Source organism: Cynocephalus volans, chromosome X, assembly GCF_027409185.1.
Source record: "Cynocephalus volans isolate mCynVol1 chromosome X, mCynVol1.pri, whole genome shotgun sequence".
In the NCBI taxonomy this organism is placed as follows: domain Eukaryota; kingdom Metazoa; phylum Chordata; class Mammalia; order Dermoptera; family Cynocephalidae; genus Cynocephalus; species Cynocephalus volans.
Window position 1 is genome coordinate 71430952 of NC_084478.1, and position 18313 is coordinate 71449264.

Here is an 18313-nt window from a genome sequence, read left to right on the forward strand (position 1 = left end):
TGTTAAGCTTGTACACTCATGCACCTGGGGCATGTTTGGGTACATGCATATACCTGTGTTCCTGCCACCAGTGTGTGTGCGCATGTGCACGTGCTCACACACGTGCATGACCACAGCTGGGCTGCAGCTATGGGATCCTTCAAGATATGCCCCAGACAATGCCTACTCTGACCAGAGGGAGTGTCCACATAGTTCAGGTGGTCAAGTATCTTACATAGCCCTAAGCAAATGTGTGACTCCTTCCCACTATGTCCCTGCAGCCTGCCCTTGGACAAGGACCCAATGCCCAACCCCAAGCCAGCCAAGCCCTTGGCCCCTTCCTTGGCCCTTGGCCCATCCCCAGGAGCCTCACCCAGCTGGAGGTCTGCACCCAAGGCCTCAGACCTGGTAGGGGCCAGGGGCCAGGGGGGAACCTTCCTGGGCCGGGACCTCCGAAGTGGAGCCCATGCCTCCTCCTCCTTGATCCCCATGCCACCATCGCAGATGCAGGTGAGGCCCAGGGCCCAGGATGGGGCAGGCAGGGTGGGGTACCTGGGCCTACAGGTGCCGACCTTTACTGTGGCACTGGGCGGGAGGGGGGGTGGCTGGGGCACAGGAAGTGGTTTCTGGGTCCCAGGCAAGTCTGTGACTTATGCAGATGTCACAGGGCCAAGAAAGTCCCCACTTGCCAGGCCTTAGAGATTTGAGGTTGTCCCCATCCTCCCAATCCCTGTCTCAGGCGAGGAGGAGACCCTATCATGGACCCATGGGTACACACGTGTCCCCATCCACATGTGACAAGAGGGGAGGGCTGGGGTCCAACGAGGTGAGATGTCAGGGTTAAGGCCAGCTCCACCACTTATTAGATGTTTGATCTTGAAAAAGTCACTCAATCTCCACGAGCCTGTTTCCACACATGCAGCGTGGGGATGATCATAGTACCCACCATATGGGGTTGTGGTAAGGGGTATTAGACACAGAACAGTGAGAACGAGGATGACATCTCACCTGCCTGCCTTCCCTCCCAGCTGCCCACAGTGCCCCTAGTCATGGTGGCACCCTCTGGGGCACGGCTGGGCCCCTCACCCCACTTGCAGGCTCTCCTCCAGGACAGGCCACACTTCATGCACCAGGTATGGACCCTGAATGGGCAGGGAAGAGGGAGCAGGGGGAGAACTGTGGGGAGAACCAGACTGAACTGTGGCCCATACATGCCCCCCCAGCTATCAACAGTGGATGCCCACGCCCGGACCCCCGTGCTGCAGGTGCGCCCACTGGACAGCCCAGCCATGCTCAGACTCCCGCCACCCACCGCCACCACCGGGGTCTTCTCCCTCAAGGCCCGGCCCGGTCTGCCACCTGGTAACACCTCAGCCCGGACCCCGCAGCTTCACACAACCCCAGGGTCCCCAAATCCTTGAACATGAGCAGTGGAGGCTGTTCTGAGTTGCGGCCTTCTGGAAGTCAGAGGTGTCAGGTGTCAGAGGCTTGGAAACTCCAAGCTCCAAAAAATGTCAGGTTCAGAACCTTCAAGATGCAGAATGTCAAAATCATAGAACCACAAATCTTTGCAAAGTTAGTCAAAATGTCAGTACTTGCAAATGGCAGTCTTTGAGCTGCTCCGCCAGAAGCCTTGGACTTTGGGGACAGCAGAGCCCCCTGGGAGTCAGGGCCTCTGAGGCTCAGGAGGGTCGAAACTCAAAATGAGAGGCATTGTGGGCTGAGCTCCAGAGCCTGGCCTGCAGCCCTCAGAGGTGCCCTGTCCCACCCGCAGGGATCAACGTGGCCAGCCTAGAGTGGGTATCCAGGGAGCCAGCATTGCTCTGCACCTTCCCAAGCCCTGGTGCACCCAGGAAGGACAGGTCAGTGGACAGGACTGGGAAGGACCCTTGCCCTGCCATCCCTTCCCCTGACACCCTCTGTCCCTCCAGCACCCTTTCAGCAGTGCCCCAAGGCTCCTACCCACTGCTGGCTAATGGCGTCTGCAAGTGGCCTGGATGTGAGAAGGTCTTCGAGGAGCCAGAGGATTTTCTCAAGTGAGTGGCTTGGGCCCATCCCAGTCCAGGGGGCCCTGGTTTGCTGAAGGTCTGGAGTGTCAATCTCAGCTCAGGCCTCATCCCAATAGGTAGTAAGACAAAAGACGTAAAAGCTGAGACTGGGTCCAAATCTGGGCTCCATCACCCACTGGCTTTGTAGTCTTGGGCAAGTTTCTTAGCTTCTCTGGGCCTCCGTTTCCTCATATGTATAATGGAGCATAATAATAAAAGCACGTACTGTTATATACCTCCATTTTACAGACAAGGAAACTGAGGCTGAAGAGGTTAAGTGACTTGATCAAGATCACCCAGTTCCTGAGTGACAGAGCTGAGATTTAATCCCAGGCAGCCAGGCTCCAGAATGTGTTCTCCTAATTGCTTTGCCCAAGCTCAGGCCTGGCATGCAGTAGGTACCAAGTGGCATGGGTTGAAGGAATGACAGGTGTGAGAAGGAGATTGAGGTAGAGAGGAGAAGGAAGCTAAGGCTCTGAGGAGAGACCTCCCAAAGGGCCTGGGCCATCTCCACTTGGGACACTGAGCCAGGCCAGTCCCATCATGGTCACCTGCATGGATTCTTCCCCCTACCCAGGCACTGCCAGGCAGACCATCTCCTGGATGAGAAGGGCAGGGCACAGTGTCTCCTCCAAAGAGAGGTGGTACAGTCTCTGGAGCAGCAGGTAACTCCTTGGTGGGCAGTGGATGGGGGATGGAGGATGGGAGATGGCGGGTGAAACTTATGTGCACTCCACCCAGAAGCCAAGCTCACCCAGGATGCAGTTTGGCCTAAAGAAAGGAAGGGGGTAGGGCATTCACAGGGAAGACCATAGCCTGAGGAAAGATGTGGCAGAGAAAGGCCAGGTGGAGGCCTCACTTCTGTGCCCGTCCTCACAGCTGGTGCTGGAGAAGGAGAAGCTGGGTGCTATGCAGGCCCACCTGGCTGGGAAGATGGCTGTGACCAAGGCCCCATCTGTGGTGAGCAACCCCAGGCCCATGTGTGGCAGACTTAGACTACCGGGGAGCAGGGGAGGAGGCCCTGCAGGGTGCGGAGACCTAGCCTCACATGTAAGCCCTGGGATCTCTGGGCCCATTCCCAGCTCCAAACATGCCCAGACCTGGGAATCTGTCCCCCTCCACTTACAAATCCTCTGACACCAACACCCCAAAACATCATGATCCTGAGTTTTCAAAGCAACAGCAAATAGCCAAATGCTTACTGAATGCAGACTGTGTACTGCTGGCAGGACCAGCTACGTAACTTGCAGGGCCCAGTGCCAAATGAAAATGCAGGGCCCCTTGTTCAAATTCAAGACAGTGACCGCAGAGCATCAAACAAAGCTTGGGGTCCTGTGTGACCACACAGCTCATGCGCCCATGAAGCCGGCCCTGGGAGCCAGGCACTATTTTTGAGTACTTTGTTGGTGTTAACTTATTCAGTCCTTATGGTACCACTGTCATCTCCAGTCCACAGATGAGGAAAACTGAGGCCATAAAGGTTTAAGTGACTTTGCGAAAGTCACAGTGGGGTGGTAAAGGAGCCTGATTCAACCCCAGCTCATGGCCCGAGCATTGGTGGCTACATAGTGTCCACACCCACACGCTAATAAATACTGCTCATGCTGCTTCATGAGATTCCACATCATACTGGAATTGAGAAGAGGGTGCCCTAGCTTTTGAAGACATTGATTTCAAAATAAAGTGGAAAGTTAAGCTCTGGGTCACCAGCCTCTCCCCTCCCCCAGGCATCATCTGACAAAGGCTCCTGCTGCATCGTAGCAGCTGGCACCCAGGGCAGTGTCGTCCCAGCCTGGCCTGGCCCCCGGGAGGCCCCTGACAGCCTGTTTGCTGTGCGGAGGCACCTCTGGGGCAGCCATGGAAACAGCACATTCCCAGGTAAGAATGGTTCGTGCCCTACGCAGTGACCCCAAGCTCCTAACCCCAACTGGCGCTGGGGTGGCACAAAGCAAAGGAGCTCTGTACTGCCCTTCCCACCACCACCACCCCCACCCAGCCACCAGCCTTTTGCATCTGTTTGCAAAAGCTTCCTCTCAGGATTTCCATGGCCTGAAAGCCTCCCCCACCACACTATGGTCTCAAATGTCTAATCCTAGCCCTGTCTCCCTTGGGGATTTGGGGCCATGCCTCAACCACTCTGGACTTCAGCTACTCCGTTCGGCCATTAGAAGGGAGGGAACTAGCTAAGTAATTCCTAATGACGCTCCTTTCCTCCCCGTGCCTAGGAAAATCGGGGTGGATTTGCCCGAGCTCACCAATCCCCTCCTCTGCCAGTCCTGGGCTGTGGGCTTAACAGGGATCAAAGCCCTTGAGTGTCATCCTGGCTCCACCACTTAACCATAACCAGTTACATCTGTTTGGTGTGCAGTTGACTTCACTTCTTTTAAACTTTGGGGAGAACCATTTCAGCAGTAGTGCAAATCGTAAATAATACAACTTATATCAGGTGCTCAGCAAACAGTGCCTGTGACCACGGCCACCAGTGCTGACAGAGGTTGCAGGCATGTACACTCACACTGTAGAAGGAGGGCGAGACAGGGAGCTCAGAGGTCCTAGATGGGGCCTGATTCATCCACACCCTCTAACAGAGTTCTTCCACAACATGGACTACTTCAAGTTCCACAACATGCGGCCCCCTTTCACCTATGCCACCCTCATCCGCTGGGTAAGCAGGGCAGCTCAGGCCCAGGAGGAGGGGGAGAAGAAAGGAGTGGTGGGGGCCTGCCGCCCAAACTCCTCCCTCCGAGCACCCTCAGAGTGGGCTCCTGCATTAACCAACCCCAGCCCTGAGGAGCCCCAAGCCAGGCCTCAAATGTGATCCCCCATGCTGGCTTCACCCCAGACCTGTCCCTGAACCCAAGCCTAAACCACCATTCACATCATGCAAGACAAATTCTGACCCTAAACCCACCCTTTCCAGATGTCCACCTCAACCCCATACCTCTCTCCTGACCCTATAAAATAGACTGAAAACTAACCCCATCTCTGCCCCTATAAAATAGCCTGAAAACCCCATCTCTGTCCCTTGCCCTAAACCCACCCAAGTATTACTCCAACTCCTTCCCCGGCCTTTATGCCAACCCAACCCCATGTCTTTCCCCAGCCCCACTGGAACCCATAGGTTAGCTAGACCACATCCCTAAGCCTTCCCTGTAACACCCATGTGACCCTTAACCTCACCCCATCCCAACCTTTATCTCAGCCTCCCCAGTGCCTTCCCAGAACCTGCCCGAGCCCAGCCAGACCTTCATCCTAGCCCCACACCTAAGCCCTACGTAGTGCCACACAGTCCCCCAACTCTGTCACTGAACTGAACCCTATCCTAGCCCCATCCTGACCCATAACCTCATTGCAGTTGTAACTGCTGACCCTTTAATCCCATTCCTAAATACAAACAGATCAGATTCCCTGACCCTCAGCCTCACTCCACTACTAACCCCACAATTAACCTCATTCTTGACCCAGAACCTAAGCACACCCCTGACATATAAAATACTTGATAACTAGGCCCGCCTCTGACTCCTGACCTAATGTCAAATGTCATCCCATCCCTCACCCCTAAACTCACCCCAGTACACCCCTAGCCTGACTTAACCAATTCCTTCCTTGACCCTTAACTCTGCCTGGCCCTTTTCCCCTTCCAAATTCTTCACTTAACCCATTCCTGACCTTTCATCCCCCCAAATCCTGAAACGTCACCCCCACAGAGAACCCCAACTCCAACTCCATCCCAGACCTTTAATCTCACTCCAGCCCTAACTCTGAGCAGGATCCCAATTTGACCACGCCCACATCCCATATTTAACCCTGTCCCCGACCCCACGCCTCATGCCACAGCTAACCCCACCCTTGAGCCGACCCTCACCCCACATCTATCCATGTCCCTGATCCTTCACCCTGCACCCTCTCTCTCCCTCATCCCCCTGCCCCCACAATTCCACTCCCACTTCAGACAGCCCAGCGTAGGCCACTGCCCCTCTCAGCCCTGACTTTGGGGGAGCACTCCCCTTACCCCCAACCCCCAACCTCTAGGCCATCCTGGAGGCTCCGGAGAAGCAGCGGACACTCAATGAGATCTACCACTGGTTCACACGCATGTTCGCCTTCTTCAGAAACCATCCTGCCACCTGGAAGGTGAGCCCCTCTGGAGGTGGCAGTGGCTGGGATGGCCTAGAACACCACTGCAGCTCAGGAGCAGGCAGGCCTGGGGCTGGGCTTGTAGGCATGTTGGGAAGGAACAGGAGGTCAGTGGCTGGCGGGGGCTGCTGACCTCAGAGAATGACTGCCTGCCTGCTCCCCTGCTCTGCCCCCGGCCTGCTGGTTGGTCCCTCTTCCACAGAATGCCATCCGCCACAACCTGAGCCTGCACAAGTGCTTTGTGCGGGTGGAGAGCGAGAAGGGAGCTGTGTGGACCGTGGATGAGTTCGAATTTCGCAAGAAAAGAAGCCAAAGGCCCAGCAGGTGCTCCAACCCTACACCCGGCCCCTGACCTCAAACCCAAGGAAAGAAGGACGGACGGATAGGGGCCAAAATGGGGGAGCAGAGGTGGCGGGGGAAGGGATGACAGGCCTTGGATGTGCCCACAGGAACCAAGAAGTGAGGTGCCCACTCACTGTCTTGCCCACCAGGGCCCCTGCTCCCCAGCTGGCTGCCCTCCTGGATCACATCTTCTGCCTCAAGGCTATTCAGAGGGCCCCAGCCCCCACCCCAGCCCCCCAAGACAGGCTCTCCAGCCAAATGGAGCCTTCACAGCCACCCCCACACACAGCCTGCCTCAGCCACCCTCACAGACAACCCCAGGGCTGGAAAAGCCACACACTCAACAATCCTGTTCCTTGAACTCAACACAAACCCCAAAGCACAAAGAGCCTGCTTCGGTCCATTCAAATGACCTCCAAGCTGCATAGTCACAGTCACACACAGTCACATACAAGCACGGTCCTGTCAGCTCACATACCCTAAAGCATGCACCTACAGCCAGCCTCGGGGCCCACAGGTGCAGGGTCATACGAGGTGTGCCCACACCCCTCACACAGAAGCAGCATCAGTATCCTTGGGATTTCGGGTCCCAGAAAGCCACACAGACACATAACCGGTCACGCATGGTTGCATGCAGCTCCTGACACATACACTCGGTCACAAACACAGCCTGTTAGAACTCACCTGCATATCGCATGTGTGTATACACACACACAGCTCCCTGTGGGTCTCCCAAGTCCTGTGCAGACACACACTGACTTGCCAAAACACACCGTGTGTCTCACCTGCCACTCACCACACTCTCCCCTGCCCTGAACCCTGATCCATGGCTTCACCGAGACTGCAGAAGAGCCCCTCATTTATTTGGGATCCAAGGCCCCCAACCCCTAGTACCCTCCCCAATAAACTGCAGCCAAGCTCCCACATGCTGGACGATCGCCCCAGATAAGGGTTCGGGTCTGGTGGGTGGGAGTCTGGGTCGAAGGCTGCAGCAGGAGGAACTGGACAGCCGAGGGAATAGCTAGGGTGAGTGGCTGGCCACCACCTCCAGCACCCCAAACCTCTGCCTAAGGCTGAGGAGAGCCCTCTGCTGAGTGCTTCTCAGGCCTCCCGGACCCGGCCCAGGAGGCCAGTGTTCTCCTGGCGGAGGGCTCGGTAGTCCTCACGGATCTTCTCCAAGTTGCTGAGTGTCTTCTTGCCCATCTCCATCTCGATCTAAGGCAACATGAGCAAACACCCCCTCAGCACACAGGGCCTCTTTCCCAGCTCCTGCTCGCCACCTCTTCCATTATGGCCACTCTGGGCCCCTCCCACCCTTCCAACAGTGGCCTGCTCTAGCCCACTGCCAGACCTTTGCACATGGCTTTCTCTCCACCTAAAGCATCCTTCGCCACATGGCAAGATTCCCCACCACATCATCAAGCTAAAGCCTCTGTCAATAGCCTTGGGAGGCAGAAATGAGGAAACTGGGGCTCAGAGTAGGCCACTGGACTGGCCCAGGTCACACACACAAGCACTGAAGGGCAGGGCTGAGCTGTGCTTGGTTCCACAACCTCTCTCCACATAAACCGAGGAGCTGTCCCCTGGCCTGCCGTGGTTCTCCCTCCCACCCCCAGGCCTCACCTGCTCCTCCAGGTCTCGAACCTCCCGCATGATAGTGCCTGTGTCCTCGATCGTCTGGATGAGCTGGCTGCAGTTCTGGGGACAGCAGGAGCAGAAGGCTTGCACCCAGCTCTGCCCCTCCCCAGCCAGCCCCCAATCATGCTTCTCCCCTCACCTCATGCAGGGCAGCTAAGTACTTGTAGGCTTTCCGAACAGCATCATCCTTCTTGGCATCCTGACCAGACAGAAACCTTGAAGGTATCAGTGGGCTGCGCCTGTCCCACCACCTCCACCTCCACGCCCCAACAAGGCCACCCTCTTCCATCCCCCCACTTCACACCACACGGAGGAAAGCCAGGCCCAAGTATCAGCGCCCCTTCCAGGCTCGAGCAAGGTGCGGGCCCAAGCCGGCCAGTGAACAGGTAGACAGGTGAGCAGGTGGGCAGGCCACAGCCTGGCCCCACCCCACCCCCCACTCTTGGCCCAGCCTGCCCCACACCTTGAACACGAGCTCATCCGTCACCGCAAACGTCCGGTCCAGCTTCCCAGACAGGGAGTTGATTTCCTTCTGAAGTTCCTTCGTGTCAGACAAGATCTGGCAGACACCAGATGTGCTGTGAGCCCACGTCTGGGGCAGTGGGGCTGGCCAGCTGACGTACTCATGTGCATGCACTCCCATCCAGACAGGGTCTGTGTCACTGTGTCAGGGGGCTGGGGGAGACTGTGGGTAACTGTTCTGGGCCAGGGTGTGGCTAGACAGCTCTGCCTATCAAAGGGTGTGAGGTCCCTGTGTGGCCACGCTATGCATATCTGCCCATATGACCCACCCTCCACAGCCACAGCAACGCACTTTAGTGATCTCTTCCTTCTGCTTCCGGATGTTGCCCACAATTTCCAGGATGCGCTGGGTATAGGCCAGCCGGGATACATCTCTGGGCAGAGTCTCCAGCTCTGACACCTAGGCAGGGACATAGCAGGCACTCCCCAGGACCCGCACCTCACCCATCCGAGCTGCCCAGGACCCCCACATGGGCCTTACCAGCTTCTTATAGACCTCCTCCTTCCTGCGGGCCTCTTCAGCAGCTGCCCAAACACTCTGGTGCAGCTCCTGGATCTCTGCCAGCCGTCGAGAAGATTCCAGCTGCCAGGAGCCCATGGGCAGAGGGCAGTGAGCAGAGCACAGGGATGGCCCCCAAGGGAGGGACTGAACCTGCCCCACCCATGGCCCAGTACCGCACCACCTACCTCTCTGCAATCCTGGAGCTTCCGGAGGTGGCGGTACTCAGCAAGGAGCGGGACCCGGTGCTTCTCCCACTGACCTGCCAAGTGGATAAGCCGCTGGGCACTACTCTCCACCACGAGCTGGCAGGGGGTTGGGGGAACACATGTCACACAGGCTGGGCCCTTCCAAAGCCCCCCGCCCCACCCCAGCCAAGTCCCACCTGCAGCTTGGCGAGGTTGGTGGCCCCATCAGGCAGCAGCTCCACCGCCCTGCTCTTCAGGCGCAGGGCCTGCTCGCGCTCCACGGTGCTGAGCTCACACTGCCGACATTCAGTCTCCACCTGGCACACCGTCATCCCCTCTGCCAGTCACATACCTCAACCCCTCACCTCCCAGCAATCCCCCACTGACAACAACATACCTCTGTAGTCCCTCCAGGCCTCTCTGAGCCCTCTAGCTGCATGCTGATCAGCCCAGGAGCCCTGAGGTGCCCCACAGTCCCTGCCCATACAGAAAGCTGCCCGCAACCCCTCTCTCTCACACACACACACACACACCCCACAGAGGCTCACAGCCACATACAGGGCCGGACTGATGCCCACAGGCACCTCTAACCTCTGCAGATCCACCAATACCCCGACCCCACATGCACTCCCCACCCCACCGATTTTCCTGAACCCTCAGGTGCCCCAAAGATCCCCACTGTCCCCCACAAATCCTTCTGACATCTGTAGACCTCTACAGAGCACTTCTCAGTCCCCTCAAGGCCCTCCTACCAGCCTGGCCCGCCCCAGCACCTCTCCTGCCCCTCACCTGCACAAGGCTCATTCCCAGCGTCTTCATGTCAGCCTCAACCTCTTCAATGCTGCAGTTCACTCCCTCCAGCTGCTCCTGAAGGGACTCTAGCTCCTGTTCTTGAGCTGCCCATGTGTCCTGGGAGGCACAGGCCAGTTGGGGTGGGAATGTCAGGCCCAGTAGACAGGCAAGGGCCCAGGACACCCCCCAATGCTCTGCTCACCTGTTCAAGCTGCCGGGAGGTGGCCAGCACATCTGACACCTGGGCTACCGGGGCCTGGGGCTCCTAGGGGAGTGAGGAGGGACATCCTGGCTGTCAGAGAAGGCCCTGCCCCTCAAGGCCCACCTCAACCCCCCCAAAAACCCCCCAGCGCCGTACCCATGCCCACTCAACTGCTGCCAGCTGTCAGACTGTGACTATATGAGGGTAAAGGCACTATCTGTGACCTCAGACCAGTATTTGCTCATGGAGAACCATCCCTGACCCTGACACAGCTCCTACCCACCTGTCCATCTCTGTCAAGCCTCAAATGCCCATGAGAAGGATGGGGGCCCCTTGGGGTGAGTACCCCAGGAGAGAAGACATGCTCAGAGGAAACTGCCTGGGTGAAGTGGGGTTTGCACCAAGACCACTCCTACACCCTTACATGGTTCCCACCTAGCTACCCTTTCTCCACGGAAGTCCCTCAGAAGCTAGGTACCCAGTCCCACTGAGGCGAGGGCCCACCCTGTGGGAATGCGGGAACCTGGCTGGATAAAGGTGCGGCGTTCACACATAAAGCAACCCTCTGAGCCTGCTGCCCCATGTCCATGCGGGCCCACCCACCACGTGGAAGGTGAACTTCTTTGAATGCGTGAAGCGGGAGCCCTTAGAAGCACCAGTCCTGGCCCCGGAACCCCAGGCCTGTAGCATCTCTCCCAGGTCTCGGGCTTGTGTGGGGGCTCCAAGCAGGCCCCAGCTTTGGCGAAGATGCTCAGCCAGGTGCTTCTGTAGTCGCTGCCGCTGAGCCTGAGTCTCCTCCTGGGAAGAGAAGGCAGAGGAAACAGGAGGGGATGGAGGCCACCCTGGCACCCAAGGCCTGGCCTCCTCCAGGGCCACCTGATGAGGTGCTGCAGACAAGTCCCATCCACCCTCCAGCCTTCCCTCTGAGGTGGGCCCCTGACCTACTCTCCTCCCCCACTGGCCTGGGATCTCCCAGGGCGGGGTCTCCTCTTCCACACAGCCACACTCCTCTCCACCCACTCACTCCCCATACTGGGAAGGACGTGGGAAGGGAGAGAAGTAAACCTACAGCCCCCAAATCAGAGACACAGAAAGGGTATGTGGGAACAGAGCAGAGACAGAGAATCAAAGGTGCCAGGCAAAGAAGGGGGCGGAGTCAGAGAGAGAGAGAGGCAAGAGAGAAACAAGAACACAGTTTCCCGACAAGTGGAGAGATCTGATTGTGAACTCGTGTTAGATGGTGTTAAGAGATCACGGTTCCTTTTGTTAGGTGTGAAAATGGCCCAATGCTTATGTTAAAAAATGAATGTCCTTATGAGTGAAGAAATGTAGTTATAAGTACTAAGAGTTTAAATGACATGATGTCTGGGATTTGCTTTAAAATAATACAGAAAAAAAAAGTCAACGGAGAATAGGTGAAGAAAGATTGGCAAAATGGTGTGTATGGTTCATTAGAATATTCTCTCTACTTTTATGTTTAAAAATTCCTATAAGTTTTAAAAACAGACAGAGGTGGTTGGGGGACAATTGGGTGGGGACACAGGGTATAAAAGCAATTTCTGGTAATTTGTATCTCATGAATATTCATAAATGAATAAATAAATTAAATAAAAACAGACAGAGATCAAGATGGAACAAATGGTAGCCAGGGAGGTGGGGACAGAAAGAGACAGACACAGACAGAGGCAGACAGAGTGGGGGAGGGGACAGATACAGAGGCAGACAGAGCGGGAGAGAGATGCGGTACAGAAATAAGGAGAAAGAGGGGCAGCAAAGCCACAGAATGAGAAAGACAATGACAGGAAGAGACAGCACAGAAATCTAGAGACAGAAAAAATGAGCATCAGTGACAACTTCAGAGACAGAGAAAAGACAAAGTGGGGAAAGCAGAAGTGCAGAGGACCAGTGGGTGACAAAGAGGAGCAGCAGCATGCAGGCGCCTGGGCGGCAGGTCGGCTGTACCTGGGGTGGGAGGCGGGATGTCCGGCGCAACCAGTCCTCATCCCCTGGGTGCTCCAGGCCCGTATGTTGGCACAGCTGGATGGCATGGTGTTCGAGGAGCGAGGCCGCCCTTCCAGCAGGCTGGGGCACCTGGGAGGGGGCTGGTAGCAGCAGGGGACTCACCTGGAACGCCCGTGCCTCTGGAGGCAGGAATAGAGTCAGCCAGCCCTCCCGTGTGGTGACACAGTCAGCTCACCCCCACCCTCCTCCCTAGCCCTCTGATAGCCTCATCCTCACCTCCTCTGGAACTCAACTCAGGCACGACCAGCCTGCTGGCATGGAAAGGCTTCTGGAAGGCTGAGCCCTGGTGGGAGAGCAGAGTCAGAGCCTCAGATGAAGTGTGATGGGGGTCACCAGCGGGAGGGGGCCAAAAACCTGAGCACCCAGATGGGGCAAGGAAGGCAACGTGGGGACAAGAGAAGATCAACAGGAGTCTGGGGGGGAGTCCCACCTGGAGGTGCTGCACCTTGGGAGTGCGAAGGAGGGGCGGAACCCAGGGCAGGGCCAGCTGGTCCCTTATTTGGCTCCCAATGGCCCGGAGGAGAATGGCTGAGTCACCTATAGAGGGAGAGGAGGGAGTGCTATTTAGGTGACAAGGCCGCAAATCCAGAAGTGCATACTCTGGGAAACCAGACACTGCTCCTGATGCCCTATCCAGAGACATATCTATCAAGCTATCATTCTCACACTCAGTCATTCAACAAACACTTGCTGAGCACCCACTATGTACCTGTCACTGTACTAGACACTAGGGCTATCCAGGGAACAAACTAATGAAGGTCTCTGCCCCATGGAGCCGGCAAGCTAGTGGAGGAGCGAGATCATGGACAGGATCACAAGTACGATCCAGACCACAGTCAGGTAGTGAGCAGGCAACGGGGAGGACTGTGGAGAGGAGGCTATAATTTTACACAAGGCAGTCAAAGGAAGGCCTCCCTGAGGTAACATCTGAACAGAAACCTCAAAGAGGTAAGAGAGTAAGCCAGGAGGATATCTGGGGGAAGAATAACCCAGCGATACAAAGGCCCTGGGGCTGGCATGTGCCTGGCGTGTTTCAGAAACATCAGGAGGCCTGTGAGGTTCAGGTGGAGTGAACGAGAGAGAGGCCCCTCCCAGCACCACCTCACCACCAGGGTCAGCCCAGCCCCCAGCCCCCTGCCCTGCATCCCCTCCCTGACCCCCAATCCTCCCACCTAGCTCTCCCAAAGAGACATACCCCCCACCCCTATCCATCAACCTTTTCGCCACCTCCAACTCTCAGTCCCTACACCCCCCAGGAACACGCTCCTCTCCCCTCACCGCCCCCCCCCCCACCATGCCCCAGTCACCTCATACCTGCAGGCTGGTCTGCATCCTCAGAGGCATCAGGGGGCAGACGCTCAGCCAAGAAGAGAAGCAGGTCCCGGAGGTCAGGCTCACTGGGGTAGAGGAAGTTCTGATAGCCAAGCTCCAAGGGATAGCCTAGGTCCTGGAGGTTGGGAAGAGAACCTCATAAGCTAGGCAGGGAGGATCCTCCTGCCCTGGGAGCCCTGGGCCTGGGCCACAAACACTCCCACTCTCTCACTAACCACCACCCTCCGAACATCCCCCTGGATACCCAAGGTCTCCAGGGCCCTGGGGGGAGCCACAGAGTGATTATAGTCAATGCTACAGAGAGCTAGAAATAAGATTAAAGCTCTGGCCTTTCTAACTATGACTCAAAATCCAGAGGCCAAAACGAGAAGATGGGTATTTCTGAATAGAACTAAAAATTTTAAAGAAAAATACAATAAACAAAGTCGAAAGAGTAATGACAAATTGGGAAGAAATATTTGGAGTCCATATCATAAGCAAAGAGTGAATCTACCTATTATATAAAGAGTACCTAAAAATAAACAGGCAAAAAAGACCAACAACAGAATAGCTCAGGGTAAAATGACTCAAGAGAGTTCTGAATGGGGACTGGGAAACAGGCCAGGAGAGAAAGAAAGCCTTTTTTTGAGAGTTGCTGTTGGTCTGGAGCTACAAGGACTCTGAAAGTAGACTTCCTGGATTCAAACCCAAGCTTTGCCCCTTACAAACTGTGTGACCTCAGGCAAATCATTTAACCTCTCTGTGCTTTACCTTCTTCATCTGAAAAAAGAGATACCAACAGTACCTACCTCAGAAGGTTGTCATGAGAATTAAATGAGTTAACACCATGTTACCACAGTGCCTGGCAAAAAACACTCACTCAAAAATCATTATTACATACATACGTGTGTACTGGGTCACAATGTAAGATATATTTTATTTTGGAGGGTCATGGTCAAAAAAGTGTGAAAACCACTGGCTTTTAAGCTACTTTACTTTGGTTTTTTTCTGACATCTCTGATCAAAGAGTTGTGACAGAAACTCATACCAGGAGTGGGGTGTGTGCAGTGACAAATGCCAAAATAGTGGCTGAGGGCAGAAACTGGTGCCAGGAGCAGGGCACATGAAGAGGAAGACACCAGAATGCAGGCTGGGCCAATCAGAGTACACAGTGATTAGTTCAGGAGTGAGCATGTGACCCAAGCAGAGCCTTTTCTGGAACTGATAAATGGATACTAAAGGGGGAAAAAAATCTTGGCGCTAAGCTTAAAATGTGGAAGACAGGGGCAGCCCAAGTGCAAACTGGATCAACTTATTTAGTCCTCATGACAACCCTACATCTCCAGTTCACAAATAAGAAAACTGAGACCCAGAAGGGTTAGAGTCACACAACAAGTGGTAGAGCTAGGTAGGGTCTGAACTACTCAAGCAGTTTGACCACAGAGCCAGCAGTCTTAACCACTAATGAACGCTAAGCCACAAGGGAAGGTGGCAGAGAGGAAAGGCAAGAGTTTCAACGGAGCATGGTTACTTTGTGAAGGAGGAAGGAAGAGGATGTGTGTGTAGGAAGGAGGGCACTCACCATGCAGGCCTGAGCCAGGCTCATGGCCAGACGGAACCGGGCAGACATGGCGACAGGCAGCAGGGGACTGAGGCCAGAGCCCACCGCAGGGTTGATCACCCGCAGGCAGCGGACCACAGCCTCTACAACCAGCTCTGTGGTGAAGGCTCGCAGGCTCTGCACATCTGGAGGAACTGCCCTGAAGAAGAAAGGGGCAGGATCGATGGGGATGGGGGAAGTAGTCAGCAAACAGGCCATGCAGCCTTCTGGAAGCCCTAATGCCGGGGTTGGGAGGGGAAGGATGCCCACAGTCCAAACAGATCCTGGGTGCTGATGACTGTGACTCCCACTTGGCAAATTAAGAACTAGGGAAATCCTCAGGTCCTAAGACCTTGGTGTAGGGGAATGGTGTATTGGAAAGGACCTGAGTTCAGAAAACCTCAAATTTCCCCTATGCTTAAAAGCCTCAAACTTCTGAGGTCTGGGAATGTGCAGGGCCCCAGGTGGCATGGTCTCTGGGTTTCTGGGTCCCCAGATATTATGTTCTCTGCATGTCAGGGACCCCTATATTTTGAGCTGTGAGGGTTTTGAGAAGACTAGATGTTGGGAGGCTGAGGTTTTCAGGAGTTCCAAATGTCAGGGTCCCTGGGTGTCAAGACCCCTGGATATCAAGACCTTCTATTGTCAAGCAAAACAAAAATCAGACTCCCTAGATGCTGGCATTCTGGGTTTTTATGGCTCTCAAATGGAGGAGTACTTGTGTGTCACGGTAACCAAGTGCTCATGTCACCAGATTTTAGGGTCCTGGGGTTTTAAGTTCCCTGGTTCTCAGGGCACAGGTGTCTTAAGGTCTCCAGATTATCAGGGTCCCAGGGTATTGATGTCAAGATCCACAGATTTCAGGGCCCCAGATCTTGAGATTCCAAGGTTGTAAGGTTTCAGGGTGTCTGAGTCCTCGAGGTTTGGGTTTACCAAATGTCGGGGTCAATGGGTTTGGGAGGCCCCTGTTGTGTGTGGGGGGGTTGGGAGGCCCCTGATATATGTGTGTGTGTGTGTGTGTGTGTGTGTGCGCGTGTCTGTGTCTGTGTGTGTAAGGGGGTGGGGGTCTTAGGGTCCTGGAAGTTGGGGCCCTGAATGTCAAGGTCCCGGGTAACCGGATCCTAGGTTTTGGAATCCCGGATGTGGGAATTTGGGAGTGAATGGGGATTGTGTCCTTACGTGCCGGCCTGGCGCAGAGAATGGATGAGGATTCGGTCCGCTTCCTCCATGGTGGAGTCGTGTTGGAGTCGGGGGCCGGGTCCGAGAAAGTGAGGCGCAGCTGTTGAAACCCCGCTCCGTGTTCTCAGTCCACGGAGTGTCACGGGTCGCGCGGTGAAAGCTGGAAGGTGTAGTTCGGTGAGCGAGCGCGGGGCACGCCGGATGGCGGGAGGCCTGGTTTGAGTGTGCGCGCGCAGGCTTGAGTGCGTAATGTCTGCTGGGAGTTGTAGTTCTTCTACCTGCGCAGTAGGCTTTTCCAAAGAGAAAAGGAATATTGTGTGTGTGTGTGCGTACGTGTGTTCGTGTTGTGTGTGTGTAGGGGAGGGGCGGGATAGAGAGGGCCTTCTTCATTCATTTAAGGGTGCATTCATCTTCTAGCTGTAAAACTGTGCAAGTTAAGGTCAGGGGGTTTTAGACAAAGCGACTGCTTCTCTGTGTCTCAGTTTCCTCATCTGTAAAATGGGGTTATTGGTAGTACCTGCGTCGTAGGATTAAAACAATTAATTTATGTAAAACACGTTGTACTATGTGCCTGACACATAGTACATATAGTAAATAGTAAATCACGTGTACATATATAGAGTTCCGTTTCTGAACTCCATTCTCCTCTTAATTATTGTAGCTTTATAACAAGCCTTGATATCAGATATGGCAAATCCTCCCATCTTGTTCTTTTTTCAAAGGATTTTGGCTTTGCTGGGTCCTTTGCACATCGATATACATTTTTTTCTTTTTAACTTATTCATTTATTTTTAATTGACCCATAATTGTACATTATTGTGGGGTACAGTGTGATGTTTCAATAAGTGCATGCAATGTGTAATAATCAAATTAGAGTAGTTGGCGTATCCATCATCTCAGATTTATCATTTCTTTGTGTTGAGAACATTCAAAATCCTCACTTCTTGCTATTTTGTTTTTTTAAACTTCAGTTTTCTGGGGCGGGGGGGGGTTGGCAGCTGGTCAGTACAGGGATGAAACCCTGGACCTTGGTGTTATCAGCACCAGGTGCTAACCAGTTGAACTAACCAGCCAGCCCTCTTCTTGCTATTTTTAAATATAGAGTATATTTCTCTCACCACTTATAAAAATCAACTCAAAATTGGTTAAAGACTTAAATGTAAGACCTGAAATTATAAAAATACTAAAAGAAAACATAGGGGAAATGCTTCACGATATTAGTCTGGGCAAGGAATTTAGTGAATAAGACCTCAAAGGCACAGGCAACAAAATGATATACATTTTAGAATCAGCTTGTCATTAATAATAATGTATCAATATTGGTTCATAATTTTTTTTTTTTTTTAAAGATGACCGGTAAGGGGATCTTAACCCTTGACTTGGTGTTGTCAGCACCACGCTCTCCCAAGTGAGCCACGGGCCGGCCCTTGGTTCATAATTTTAACATATGTACCACACTAATGTAACATGTCAATAAAAGTAGAAACTACGTGAGTGGGGGGAGGGAATAGGAAGTATCTGTACTTTCTGCTCAATTTCTCTATAAAACTAAAACTTCTATAAAAACAGTCCATTACTTAGGGGGGAAAAAAAGAATCAGTTGGTCAAATTCCACAAAAAAATCTTTTGAGATTTTGTTTGAGATTGCATTGAATCTCTAGGTCGCTTTGAAAGGAATTGACATTTTCACAATATTGAATATTTCAATCAGTAAACATTATATATTTCTCCATTTATGTAGGTCCCCGTTAATATTTGATAATATTTTATCTTTTTTCTATGGTGATATTGCATATATATTATATTAGGTCTTTCCTACATACTTCAAATTTCAGGTACTATTGGAAAATAATA

General features: G+C 53.9%; 2 protein-coding genes across 4 annotated transcripts; one reads left to right on the forward strand and one right to left on the reverse strand.

Moving 5' to 3' along the window:
* The first annotated feature begins 272 nt into the window (after positions 1–272).
* On the forward strand, positions 273–7398 carry FOXP3 (forkhead box P3). Its single transcript, XM_063083157.1, has 11 exons — positions 273–489; positions 1008–1112; positions 1203–1341; positions 1754–1841; positions 1911–2015; positions 2605–2692; positions 2907–2987; positions 3755–3905; positions 4616–4692; positions 6060–6161; positions 6367–7398. Exons 1-11 carry the CDS (start codon positions 283–285, stop codon positions 6514–6516), a joined length of 1293 nt encoding a protein of 430 aa, XP_062939227.1. The 5' UTR covers positions 273–282; the 3' UTR covers positions 6517–7398.
* On the reverse strand, positions 7349–16614 carry CCDC22 (coiled-coil domain containing 22). Of its 3 annotated transcripts, none has more exons than XM_063083154.1 (17): positions 16460–16614; positions 15263–15440; positions 13684–13816; positions 12800–12906; positions 12586–12652; positions 12310–12449; positions 10951–11145; positions 10348–10410; positions 10143–10262; positions 9551–9670; positions 9354–9470; positions 9148–9249; positions 8959–9066; positions 8608–8703; positions 8284–8343; positions 8130–8204; positions 7349–7721 (listed from the first exon to the last, which is right to left on the reverse strand). In XM_063083154.1, the coding sequence occupies exons 1-17, from the start codon at positions 16507–16509 to the stop codon at positions 7608–7610; spliced, it is 1845 nt and encodes a 614-aa protein (XP_062939224.1). In that variant the 5' UTR covers positions 16510–16614; the 3' UTR covers positions 7349–7607. The 3 variants fall into 3 exon arrangements, with proteins under 3 accessions (XP_062939224.1, XP_062939223.1, XP_062939225.1); XM_063083153.1 differs by having other exon boundaries at positions 12310–12488; XM_063083155.1 differs by lacking the exon at positions 9551–9670 and having other exon boundaries at positions 12310–12488.
* Between the last annotated feature and the right edge of the window lie 1699 nt (positions 16615–18313).

Excerpts from the sequence above, each read along its gene's own strand:
- FOXP3 (XM_063083157.1), top strand. The coding sequence starts at position 283 with ATGCCCAACCCCAAGCCAGCCAAGCCCTTGGCCCCTTCCTTGGCCCTT. Across the intron at positions 2,988-3,754 it reads TGACCAAGGCCCCATCTGTG|GCATCATCTGACAAAGGCTC; the intron begins GTGAGCAACCCC and ends CCCCTCCCCCAG. Across the intron at positions 4,693-6,059 it reads ATGCCACCCTCATCCGCTGG|GCCATCCTGGAGGCTCCGGA; the intron begins GTAAGCAGGGCA and ends CCCAACCTCTAG.
- CCDC22 (XM_063083153.1), bottom strand. The coding sequence starts at position 16,509 with ATGGAGGAAGCGGACCGAATCCTCATCCATTCTCTGCGCCAGGCCGGC. Across the intron at positions 12,489-12,585 it reads TGAGTTGAGTTCCAGAGGAG|AGGCACGGGCGTTCCAGGTG; the intron begins GTGAGGATGAGG and ends TCCTGCCTCCAG. Across the intron at positions 10,263-10,347 it reads CCTCCCGGCAGCTTGAACAG|GACACATGGGCAGCTCAAGA; the intron begins GTGAGCAGAGCA and ends TGTGCCTCCCAG.